The 13,695-nt window shown below is 38.2% G+C and overlaps 1 protein-coding gene across 1 annotated transcript in view; it reads right to left on the reverse strand.

Annotated features, from left to right (window-relative positions):
- Window positions 1-724: 724 nt before the first annotated feature.
- Window positions 725-13,695, reverse strand: part of LOC115793103 (anaphase-promoting complex subunit 1) — a 76,376-nt gene continuing 63,405 nt past the window's right edge. Inside the window, 5 exon segments of the mRNA XM_030747867.1 lie at window positions 725-1,433; window positions 1,687-1,818; window positions 7,240-7,429; window positions 7,852-7,947; window positions 12,010-12,096. Coding sequence (XP_030603727.1) covers window positions 1,291-1,433; window positions 1,687-1,818; window positions 7,240-7,429; window positions 7,852-7,947; window positions 12,010-12,096 — 648 coding nt within the window. The 3' untranslated portion in view covers window positions 725-1,290.

A 13,695-nucleotide genomic window follows, 5' to 3' on the forward strand; every position in this document is an offset into this window, starting at 1 on the left:
GCAGTTCTTCTAAGGGTTTAATAAGCAGCAAGCCACCGGGTTTTGTCAGAAACATAAAAACCCAGGAAATGCAGCATTTTCAAAGAGTTTGTAACCCGTGTCACTTGAAGTGCATCACGTAACACACGTCAGCTGACATGGTTACCTCTCCTAATTTGCTGCCATTGCTAAGCGGCACCTTTAAGATCTAGCAGGCGGAACTGCACTCGGGTGGTTTTGGCTCCTAAAACATAGGTTGCACATTTCTTCAAAGTAATCGACATAATAAGATTAAACTAGAAGGGCACTCAGAGCGCATATCTCGCTCAACCTAAATTTTTTATGTGGCGATACGACAATAGATACCACCCAATGCTGTCATACTTCATCAAGTTCAGCTACATTTTGGGGTTTATGTCACTGGCTATATTTCTTACTGTACAGGAGTGAATTATTTTTTGACCCTGTAATTTTTAGCATTCTGGATCATCAGATCATCGATCCTCCTTTGATCATGATCCAAATCATGATCACCACCAAAATGTAATCAATTCTTTCTTGTACCATTGCCAACAACACCAGAAATTTTCAAAATCCGTTCATAATTTTCCATGTTACCTGCTAACGGACAGACCAACACGACCAAAAACATAACCTCCCTCCACATATTGGTAGGCGAGATAACAAAGAGGAAAACAATAAGGCAGCTGATGTCTCGATTATGTCGAGGAATTTCCCTGGTACACATTAAGCCACAGAATAAACACAATATTCACGGAGTGTGCAGGTACTTTTGCTTTTTATTGCCTTTTCTAGCTTTTCAGCATGTTCACGCAACACGGCGGCCTGAACCCAACTTGAAAACTGGTTTGTGACAACAGCTGACTTTTATGATGTTCAGTTCTTTCTGTTCAGGTCTAACTTGATTGCCACTGAAATTGTGAGCAATCTGAAAATCTTCAACTGCCACATGTACTGCACGATTACTGCAGCCTAAACGTTCTTTATGCCATAAAAAAAACAACAAAAAAAAAAACACAACCTAAATACAAATATGTTACAAAGATAGTAATATTAGTTATTTCATTTCATAGAGGCTGAGAGGGAAAAAGTCACTTCTCAATTCAAGGCAGCCGTGCCGCAGTGACACATTTAGACAAAAGATGTCTAATGGTCACATTTTGTCCAACTTGTTGCACCCATTTGCAGCTGTTAAAGGCAGAGGTCAGTCCCACAGGTGCTAGCAGTGTAAGGCTTTGAAGGGTTTCTCTGAGAGATTATCAGCCCATGTACTAGTTCTGAAAATCACGATCAAAATGCTTGCAATGGGAATCCAAACACTGTCTGTGGTCCAGATCCAGAACCCAGTAGGACAGGTACCAGCCTTAGCAGGTCTCTGAGAGGGATGCCCAACTGGCTGCTATGTAACAATAAATCCCCAAATGAGCTGCAACCTGCAGGGAGAGAGAATAGAGCCTTAGACAAGTAAACAGTTTTCATCAGATTAAGTCTATCTGCAATGGGTTCAAGTCGTTCTGTATGATCAAGATGTTAGAAATGTTACTTTCCACCTGAGTTGTCTTGCAGTAATCTAGGTGATGGTGCTAAATTTCTGCTGCTGTCAACAGTATGCTGGATGTTTACATACAAATATATGCATATGCAGGTAAAGGTATGTAGTTTCATGTGACCACATGTTTGTCTTACTCTCCAGCTGTGTGTGTGTGTTCTTGAGGTAGGGGATTGACCGGTACACCAAGAAGCTGGCCAACATGACTGACTGGGTTTCCTTTGAGACGGCCTCGCCCCTCATGTAGGACCTCAATACTGAGCTGTTTTCTAGGAAAGAAAACAGAGACAATGCAAAGAATTATTTTATTTACAGTATTTACACAGATTTGGGTATTTTAACACTAGTAAATCAACTAGTGAAATACTAATACTGCTGTTGTTTCCATCAGCTGATCTGCCATAGCATAAATCTTTGCCCATACATGGTAGTGTGAACCAATCTGGCTTATAGACACTGAATGAATTCCAAAAATTAATAAAAAAAAAGAAAAAAAGAAGCGATTTTTATGCCTAAAACGACAGGACTCAGAAAGTGGTCGCTATACCTGTTTGATATCCCTCTGGAACTAAAAGCCAGAGCACTGAACCCTTTGCTCCAGTGATCTGGTGAGAGCCAAGAACTTTATGAAGGATGGTTCTGCAATGAAACCACAGTAATAAAAGGCTGCTTTAAAGCAAACCAGTAGCTGTTCAACAGGCAGTATTTGACCTCTGTTTACAGCTTCACTTTAGTAATGGTGACAGCAAATAGAACAGCAGATTGATAGTCTGTGGCGTTGATATTATCAAGTATGGTATATTTTGAACAAACAAAACAAAACTGTACTTGATACTATCTTTCATATCTCACTGAAATGTGTGTCATGCTAGTAAGACAGTGGAGGCAGATGTGGCAAATATGCAATTCTGGATATTTGCTGTATGAGGCATGCAAATTCACCTCTTGACTGCTGATTTTCAAGCAAGCTAACATTGTGGAACTGTGTTTTCTGTCCCCAGGGTATGCACACATCCTTAATTGTATCTCAACAGGAAACACCCCTGGTAATTTTAAGGGAGGAATCTCATTGTCTCTCTCTCAGAACACTTGTACGAGAAAAGGTTGCAAAAAGTTTCAAATACCATAAGCATTGGGAAATCTGTGTGACTTCAGGTGTATGTCAGTTTCCTTTATGCATGAATTCATTGCTGCATGAAGTTACTTCTGACAAAGACAGAAGGCAATGTAAGGGTTGATACATATTTCATTCATGGGTGAGTTCCAGAGAACTTTAACATTCCTGATGCTTGAGGTCAAGCTAGTTTGGATTTCCTTTCAGCTGTCTGCCAGAGGCGAGAGGCGTCACACAACATGAAAGTGAAGGCATGTTTGAGTTATTTGCATGAATGCAGTCTCCTCCAACGACCTGTTTCCCACGCCGCTTACTATGCATTTATTACTATAAGTGTGTGTTAGTATGTTGTGTGTGGTTTTGTGTGTGTGTGTGTGTGTGTGTGTGTGTGTGTGTGTATATTCTGTGATGGAATGTGTGCTTGTTTAACTATATACACAGTCTGTTTAACTTCTAAACTTTGACATTAATGTGCTACACCCGTTACAGGAAAACAAGCTGAAACACATCCTGCCTGTGAAATACTTAGCATGTGACACTGCTGCTCAACAGAGCAAACTCCTTATCACATGTAGGCACTGTGAAAATTAATGGTAACATGGTAAATAGCGTTATAATTGTTAGCATGTGTCCACAAGGTTAATACACATGGTGATATTAATGCAAGTAAGCTTGTTTAGCAGTAGGAAAAACAAGAGATTACTTTTGAATGGAGTCTGGGTAACAGCTGACTTTACTCAGCTGACAGTTGTCACACGGTGGACTGCTGACTCCACCTCATAAAACTTGTCACATTGTCCTTAAAGTGGACTATTATGCCAATTTCCTGCTCCATTCAATTCAATTCAGTTTTATTTATATAGCACCATATGAGATCAACAATCGCCTCAAGGCGCTTTATAATGTAAAGACCCAACAACATTAGAGAGAAAACTCCAACAATCAGATAATCCCCTATGAGAAAGCATTAGGCAATAGTGGGAAGGAAAAAACTCCCTTCTAACAGGAAGAAATGTCCGGCAGAACCATGTTAAGAGAGGGCCAGCCATCTGCCTCGACTGGCTGGGGACGAGGAAAGAGCAGAGGAAAAAGGAGAGCACAGGGAGACAGGACAAAACACATACTATGGGAAAGAGAAGAAAAATGTAATGAAATACAGCAGTGGTATACAAAGACCTGGTAAGTGAAAAGAGGAGAATGGAGATGAAATACTCAGGTGCATCATGGGAAGTCCCACAGCAACCTAAGCTTAAAGCAGCATAGCTAAGAGAGGGTTCAGGATCACCTGATCCAGCCCTAACTATGAGCTTTATCAAAAAAGAAAGTTTTAAGTCTAATCTTAAAAGTAAAGAGGGTGCCTATCTCCAAAATCCAAACTGAGAGCTGATTCCACAGGAGAGGTCCCTGATAGCTGAAGGCTCTGCTTCCCATTCTACTTTTAAATACGGTATGTACCACAAGTAAGCCTGTAGTCTGAGAGTAAAGAGTTCCATTGCTACTATGAGGTTTTTCGAGATATGATGGGGCCTGATTATTCAAGACCTTGTATGTGAGAATAAGGACTTCAAATTCATTTCAAGAACAGGGAGCCAATGAATGGAAGCCAATATGGGAGAGCCAATATGTCCCATTTAGTACTGCTGCTGCAGCATTTTGGATCAACTGAAAGCTTTTCAGGGAACTTTTACAACAGCCTGATAATAATGAATAACAACAGTCCAGCTGATAAGTAATAAATGGATGAACTAGTTTTTCAGCATAACCCTGAGACGAGACGTTTCTAATTTTAGCAATACTGCGTAGGAGAACAAAAGTAGTCCTACATATTTGTTTAATGTGAGCAATGGAGGACATATCCTGGTCAAATATGACTCCAAGATTCTTCACAGTGATACTGGAGGCCAAGGTGATGGCATTCAAAGCCACACACCAAAGCAGAGTATGCTGCCAGATTAGTTTTCTATGATTCACAATTCTAAATAATCCTTATTTATTGTATATTTGGCATTAATGCAGCCTTTCAGTTCATCTACTGTCTGAAACAAGCCCTTGCAGCTCCTCTTTCTTTTGGCTATTTTTTTTTTTTCTGATTGGCTGCTCTACATAAATAGAAGGTTTGAGCAACAGGTGGATGTGGCTTCTGTGATCACACTTAGAAATGTATGTCTGAGATGACCATATTAGGCAAATCCTCTTTCATTACAGAAGTTCAAGACAAAGTTAGAGAGTCAAGGTTGAGATGGTTTGGACAAGTGCAGAAGAGGGACAGTGGATATATTAGACAAAGGATGTTGAATATGGAGCTGCCAGGCAGGAGAAAAAAAGGAAGACCACAGAAAAGATGCATGGATGCAGTGAAGGACAACGTACAGAAGGTTGATGTGACAGAAGCAGATGCTAGGGATAGGGTGAGATGAAGGCAGATGATCCACTGTGGTGACTCCTAAAGGAAGCAGCTGAAAGAAGATTAAAGAAATTCAAGAACTAAAAAGAAAAAATAAATAAAATCAACAGATAAATAAAAATAAATAAATGGAGCATTCAGAGCAGTCTAAAGGTCTGACGTCATTAGTGAGTTGTGCTTTAAATTTTTCCCCTTACTTTAGCAATATGAGAAACACAGGAGACATCCCCCTTGTGTCATTACCGGGTAAGAGACAATAATTTACACTGTTTCACTCACTTCAACAGAGAGCAGGGCCCACAGTGAATAGAAGGTTTGGAGTGGTTTTTGGAAATGTATTTCTGAGAAAGAGAAGATATCTGAGCCTTTGTTCAGCATGCTTCATGTTGTTTTCATCGTGATCAATTGATACCCACATCAGACGTGTAACAGCAAACTATTGTTGCTTCTACAAACACATGCCATGTGGCTTTGCATCTGTTTAAGCGTGGTGTAAATGCAATCAGAAATGAAACACAAACAGATTCTTCTTTACACAGCACAGAGGAAAACCCCATCTCTGCTGGTCAAGAATCTAGTTGAAGTTGAAACATTCCTTTCTTAACATTTTAACAGCAGTGCTTTGGGTAAAATGAATTAGTTACAGATGTGAATTCTTAAATCTTCACAAGACAGATGTTTGTGCAAGCAAACACTAAAAGCCTCAACTCAGGAACTGAACTGTTAGAACACAAAAAACATCAGCTTTTTTTAGGGCATACTTGTTATATATTATTGTTATTGCTGGGTGTAATGCATCCCTGTGTGTTCAATGTGTTTGGGATGAAAGTAATAATTTTCATTAATTATTATGTTCACATTCTTGATTCATCTTTAACTGTGCAAAGTACAGATATTGTTAGTGCTTAAGCCAAAGGTCACTTAAAAATCTCACCCACATTCAACTGTCTATCAAACACTATGATCTGACTCTACTTGATGTTCTACTTGTAGTTTCAACTTGAGCACATCACATATACTTTAAAGGTTTGTAAGACTAAACCGCCTTCCTTAATCCTTGAAGTACCCCACTTATAGTTAAGTCCATTATTTATTTGACAAAGAATGTTTTGTTGTAGATCTGCTTCTGTACGCCATCACAGTGGACTTTAAATCAAACAACATGTGTGTGATTAAAATACAGATTTTCAGTTTTAATTACAGGGGTTTTACAAACGTTTTGCGTTGACTGTTAAGTGCTATTCTTATACACAGTCCCCATTTTCAGAGGCTCAAAATTTATTGGACAAACTAACATTGTTTTAAATAAAAGAGCTGTTTTAAATCATTTGTGGTCAATGGCTGACTGAAGTCTAGAGTTCATGGGCATCACTAAATGCTGTGTTTCCTCTCTTGAAATGCTCTGCTAGGTCTTTACTACAGCTGCCTTCAGCTGATGTTTGTGGGTCTCTTTGCATTCAGTTTTGCCTTCTAGTGGGTTGAGATCAGGTCACTGACTTGGCCGCTAAAGAAGATCCAATTTCTTTGCCTTGAAAAACTCTCGGCTTGCTTTTGCTGTATGTTTTTGGTCATTATTTATCTGCACTGATCAACACCATCTTATCAGCTTTGTAGCTGTATAGCCCTGTACCCTGTTGTGAAGTTGTTTTTTTCTTAACCATAGAAATAATTCTGTCATCTTGGACTTTAGTTTTCCTCTGTGGTCTTTCAGGCCTTTTGATGCTGCTGAGCTGGCCAAAGCACTCATTTTTTTAAAGAAATATACCAGATTGTTAGGCCACTTCTAAAGTTTTTGCTTTCTCTCTGACAGACTTATTTTGGTTTTTCAGCTTTATGCCCTCGCTCACATGCACTGACATCTCTTTGGGCCCCATATTTAAAATTGCATCGAAAAGTTAAAAAATACAAATTCAATCATCTTCAGCTATTATGTCTGTTTCATTTGTCAGTAAATAGGGACAGGCCTCACCTGGCCATAAAACCGCTTGTCAGTCAACTGTCCTGTAAAAATTGAGGGTCTATGTATAAAATGATTTAAAATCCACTGAGTTGGTGTATAGAGGCAAAACTACAAAAATTATGTCTGTCCAAAAAAATTATGGATCCAGCTGTATTACGATTTGTGGGTTATCGAAGAAAAGGGTTGGACATGTATGCGTAATCTCTCTTCACCTTTGAGCCAGCTGTCCAGCGTTCCATCCACCTCGTTCTTCATGACCGGCAGAAATTCAGAAGTAAGCAGGGTGTCGCGCCGGTTATTGGGACCGCGCTGCATCCTGCTGTCCCACAACTCTAGCACCAGACGCAGCTGCCACAGGGGAAAGGTCTGCAGCAAGTCACCCCGATGCAGAGCTGACACTGCCTAAGAGGCCCACCAAAATCAATGGGTTAACATACCTTAAAAGACGCAGAGCAGCTACTTCAGGGCTGTAAGGTATATCCAGTTATGCCACATCTATATTTCTTAGAAAGAAATTCTACTGTATACTGTAAAAAATTTGCTAAAATACCATGTTATTAGTCCAGATATTTGACAACAATGCTTCAAAGCACTAATTTTCAAACTTTTAGGTAAAAGTTTTCCTGTTAATTTCTCTTAATAATGAAAAACTTAAAACGAATCTGAGATATACCACAATTTCATTTCATGGAATTTATTTGCTGGAAGATTTGTGTTACTGTTACTTGTTAATTGCTTTATAAATACTAAAAAATACTGCCAACAAAGAGTCAGGAGGACTGATTCTGCAGTCATCGCAATACTCAAGTGTGTGTTTTCATTACCTGTTCGATAGCAATATACGTGGGCAGCATCTCAGGACACTCCTGTGTCACACATTCGTACAGCATAGCTGAAAACAACACTAGAGTGTCCTCTCTCTGCAAAGAAAACACTGAGTGTTAACTCAACAAGATTGGAGCACACAGTATATATAAATCTCTCACACACACACACACACACACACAAAAACAAACAAGACCCATCACTGATCCGAATGTCCTCTTGCAGTTAATGAAAATGTAAAATAAATGTATTAGTCAGGATGACATTACAGCCCCATTTCATAATAGAAAACCCTTCTTCAGAAATCTTATTACCTTCTACAAAACTATTGTGCCTTGCCCTAAACTTTTATCCAAATACTTTTAGTCACCCCAGATTAGTAAAGATATAATGCATATTCCAGCAAAAATGTGTTTTCAATATTAACAATACTCAATAATTTTAAGCATGCTTTACGAGACTGATATTCTATCAAATCAGAGAAAGTACATACTGCTCTCTTGTAGAAGGGTGTATATTACCAAATGTCTATTTATATAATCTATAACAATAAGTCAGACATAATGCATACTCTCAAGGTATTCACATCATATTCAAGTGTATACAGGAATATTACTACATAATGCACCCATACTACAGTACATAATCTTCTTATATCAATGCATTATGTATCATATTATTGTACTGTATATATTATGTAACATCGCTATAATCATAATGCAACCATGTACAAAATATAATGCAACTATGTTTACATTTAAGCAATATTGCTGAGCAGTATGTATAGCTTTAATATTGCTCAATGATGAGTCATAATCTATACTATTTATGGCCAAGAGTCATCCCTGATCAACATGCCTCAGTTAATCAGAAGCTGGCATCACAGGCTGCCACCTAAAACTGCTGTCACTATAAATAGACTGGCTCTTTACCTAGAAATCTGGGATTCCCCAGTTTCTCCCTATGTAGCTACTGCCAGCTGTTCAGTGATCTAGGTCAGCTGCTCGATATAGGGAATCCCCACTTTTTCCATTTCAGTTAATAAAGGTCAGGTAGGTACAGCCAATCACACAGCACAGTATGATCACCTGATTAGGCTAAGTCAATCAGCCATGAGAAAGAGGCTTCATATCATTAGCATATTATCATAGCTCGAGTAGCCTGAAATCCTCCATATTGTTTCCCCTCCACTTCAGATAAATACAGCCAAAGTGTACAAAACAAAACAAAACAAAACCGACGTGATTTAAGTTCAGACTTTCAGTTTTTGAGAATTAGGGCCATTTATCTACAGTGCTGTGTTTCCCCACTTGAGATGCTATGGCAGGGCTTTACTGCAGCTGCTTTCAGCTGCTGCTTGTTTCTGGGTCTTTCTACCATCAGTTTTCTCTTCATTAAGTGTGCTCTATCAGGTTGAGATCAGGTGACTGACTGAAAAATGTCCAATTTCTTCCATTTTTTTTCCTCCCAGAACAGTCCAGACTCTTTTAATTGTTTTCTGGTTTGCAACTTGTTGTAAACCCGCTTCATTTCCATTCATGAAGGCACCTCTTGATTTTGACAATGATATGCCTAAAGGGTGGTTCTTGACTTGGATAGATGTGAACAGTTTTTTTGTTTGTTTGTTTTTTAACTGGATGGCCAATGCATTTCTTCTTTTTGGCCAATGTACCAGATTTCTCTTAAACCTTTTGCCATCTCTATAATCAATTTACTTCTGTATTCAATCCTAATGATCTCATTGGAGTTCATATTGAGAGTTCCAGTGAAAAGCTACCAATGCTTGGTTAATTTGTCATGGAGTAATGGAGAGATCAGGCCTCACCTTACCATGAAACCTCTTGTCAGTCAACTGTCCAATTACTTTTGAGCAAATGGGGGAATATGTATAAAATATGGATCATAGTTTTTTGTTTTTCTCTCCCCAGAACACAACTTAAATCATTTTGTTATATAGAAGTTGAACACTGACTGAAAACAAATTCCAGACTTTAAGCATTAATCATAATGAGAAATATGGAGCCTGTTAGGATCTGTGCATTCAACACTAGACATGGAGCTATTTCACACTACATTAAAACCAGACAGCAACAAATCTTGCAATTACATGCCAGAAAATAATTTCCTGAATTTACAGACTATGTTTACATTTAATAAACAAGTTTAAAAAAAAAGAAAAAAAAAGAATAAGATGTAGAGGCAGAGCTGTTGAGATTGAACTGATAAACCCGGGTGAACAGCAAATAGATGTTTTCCTGTTCTTAAATTTAATTACAGAATGCTATGCTCCAAAATGATACATTTTCTTCCGTTTCACCATGCAAGTTGAAACCAATGACCTCTGTGCAATCTAACCAATTAACCTGACGTGATGATGCAGCCTCTTTACTCAAAATAAGAGTCAAGTGATTAATAAGAAGATCAAGCATTGGTCAAGACAATCTATACAATCTGTGCACAACTTGTGCCACATTGCAGCACCTCAACGTCAACTTCTTCTTAGTTTTACTCACAGCTTCTTTTATTAATTATGCTTGTATGTAAAACTGTTTTGATTGAAATCCCCAAATCTGTTTGTGGTTCTTACTTGATCAGTCAATCTCCTTGTTATGTGATCTCATTTTCACCATATTTATTGTTGAAAGTGATGATCAGCTCATTAAAACCATGGAATTTGTGATTCTGAATCAAAGACCTTAAACACAGCTAGATGGATAGATATGAAATTTAGTACAGATGTCTAAAATGGCCTGTGCAAGAATATTAGGGGGTTATAACTTTGGTGACTATTAAATTTATTCACTACTTTGGTTTTATGACCTAATATTTGCAAAACTAGTTTGCATTATGCAGAATGGGCTTAAAGGGCCATGTGCATGGCTATTATTTCACTCTTTTTGGCATGTTGAGTCAATGCCAAGGTCAAGAATATTTCTACCAAGACCTACTGTAGCCATCCTTGAAACTTGTTTTGTGTTTGCTTGTACAGACACATGTTTCAAGGTATTGGTTTATTTAACAACTCTACAATCTATTAGCATTTGTAAACATACAAAACACAGACACAAAGTCTGGTCAACAGTTCCTATCTGCTTTTAATTCCATCTCATATCTACTGAAAGCTGATATGCTCCTTGATATGGTTGTTTATCTAATTTCCTTCACAGGGCAAGACCTTACAGTCATCCATTTATTACAGACAACCTGTATTTGCAGTCACACTCAAAATATAAATATTACATAGGAAAGCAAGCATAGATGAAACATGCATTATCCTGTTACTTGTACTATTCTTACTCATCTTTGTGTTTACTGTTTATTCTAGTAGCTTCCTAAAATTTTCTTTACTGTTAATATACAGAACAGTCGTTTTTAATTTATTTGTAAAAGGATAAAATCATGCTCTTAAATGAGTTCTCCTGTAGAAGACTTGAATCAGGACACGGGAATACATAGTGTATGTAAATTATTGTTTATCTGAGACCTATTCAGGTGTTTTCCCTGCTGCTTTCATTGACGCTCACTTTTCTAACACATAAAACATTTAATTATCTTTTTGTAATTCCATTTTGTAAGTCAGAGCTCCTCCACAAACTTGGTTCCTTCCTTACGCTAAAGGGTTTTGATTCCAGTCTAACTATATTTCCCTCCCAACCATGTTAACAATGAAGATGTGAGATATAAAATGACTACATTCCTTTGAAAGGTCAGACTTCCTTGGAAAAGTTACAAAAACCTTAGTGTGTTTGTCTGGAATAACTCTCTAAAAATTAACTATATGCTGCATGAACCTGGATATTAAAATAAAAAGGTCTAGTGTTACCGGCTGTTTGCACTTATATTTAACACATATGTTTAAAATAAATAACTAAATTCATACAGTAAACCATAACTCATCACTGAGCTGGCATCCCTTAAGCCCCCCCCCCCAAAAAGTAAACAAACAAACAAGCAAACAAATACACAAACAAACAACAAACCCACTGTTTAAGTCTGAGTGTTTTGCAATACCATTTTACATTCCTTGTGCTTCGTCAAACCAGCCACAGGCTCTCTTTTGCTCACCCACAACAGCAACATGACTCCAAGGATAAGCAGTTATGGAGGAAACCTGCCTTCACAGTGCACCCGTATCTATTTCTGGATGTAAAACTCACATGTTTCATTCCTTCAGAGGTTTTACAGAAGACCTCGGCAAAGGAGACAAGAGCTGGCTCAGAGGTGAATGTCGAGATGGCTTCAGGCTGCAGAAAAACACAAGAAAAAAAACAGTAAAATTATTACCATAAAGTAACATTAAAAGGAGGTAAAGACACAATGGGAAAGATACAAAAGAGATCTTGAAGCATATGACAGAAGAACAGATTTAATGTAAGGAAGGGGGGGGCAAGGGAGACGTAAGAAATCAGTAAAATCTCATGCACTTAACACTTTTCAAACAAATCAAATTCAGCTTCAAGTGCTACACAAGCAACAACAAAACTGGCACAAAGAGGGGGCTTTGGGAAAAAAGACGAATACAGAAGAAGAACAAAATGAAGGGAGAAGGAGAATGTGGACACATGGAATAAATAGTTTGTTTTCCCCCTCTGGATTTCCAAGTTGACAGCATACACTGAGGCCATCAGGAAACCAGTAATAGACTGTCAACCACACAGCTGCCTACTGAACCCATAGTGACAACCTGCCAAGACTGGACACAAGCATTCACTGGGGAGGAAGTCAATTAAATTCTAGTCACTCCTATTAATGTGTTTGTATGTTTTCAAATCAATTTTTTTAAAGAAGGGTCTGTAAGGAGCAAAATGCAAAAACTGAAGTTGGTACAGATTTTCACAATGCAATACAATACACTACAGCAGATGAACATTTATCTGAAAGTCATGTCTTTAATTAATATAATTAATCCAGTAAAAGTGAGTGTGAATGATTGTCTGTCTTTGTGTGTTGGCCTTGAGACCTGTTCAGGGTGTACCCTGCCTCTCGCCCTATGACAGCTGGGATAGTGTCCAGGCATCCATCCATTCCCTTCCGCAAATGAATGGATGGATAAAAGTGAAAATCTGACTGCCTATTAAAATCCTGTCCTTTCCTCGGGCTTCTAAAGGCTTTTTTCAGACTATGCTAAGCACATTTTCAAAGCAGCTCATTTGAATGTGAATTCATAAGAAAGATGCAAACTGATCCAAATGGATAAGGGTGTGGTGCAAGTAGAGGTGAACTTTGTATTTGGCACTGTGTGGTACAACTTCTTGAAAGAAGAGACAGAGACAAAACTAAAAATATCAAAAACTAAGAATAAAATGGCTGCTCTTTTCAAATTTGTAACAGTAAGCAGTCACACTTCAACTGCAAGGCATCTACAATTTTCCAACACCTGTGCTTGCTTGTCTACTTATATTGTTGCAAAAGTTAAACCCTGACAACACCTGAAAAACTTTCAACAAAATATACTAAAGCTTTTATAATCTGCCACGTTAATGGACTCTCTCCTCTGATAAGTACACTAAAGAAAGTGAATGCAGTGCTGATGAAATGGCTGATAGTAGCAAACTTGAGCAAATTTAAATAAAGGTGGATATTCAGTGCAGTTCATCAGCATGTAATCTCAGAGATGGCACAGATTTCCAGATCACCCAGCTCCACAGAAGTGCACTGACTTCTAATGATGGTGGTTGCTGTTGTCAGGTTGTACTTTGCAAGATTAGCAGGTTAGCGACCTATGCTGAACTCAAAGTCAGAGTTTTGTGTGTCCCAAATATGACTCTCTTTTTACCCAGGTAAATCACTGCAGTAACTGAGGCTGAACACATAAGATCTGATTTAGACTTCTGCAGGAACTC

The sequence above is a fragment of the Archocentrus centrarchus genome, chromosome 15, assembly GCF_007364275.1.
Source record: "Archocentrus centrarchus isolate MPI-CPG fArcCen1 chromosome 15, fArcCen1, whole genome shotgun sequence".
In the NCBI taxonomy this organism is placed as follows: Eukaryota; Metazoa; Chordata; class Actinopteri; order Cichliformes; family Cichlidae; genus Archocentrus; species Archocentrus centrarchus.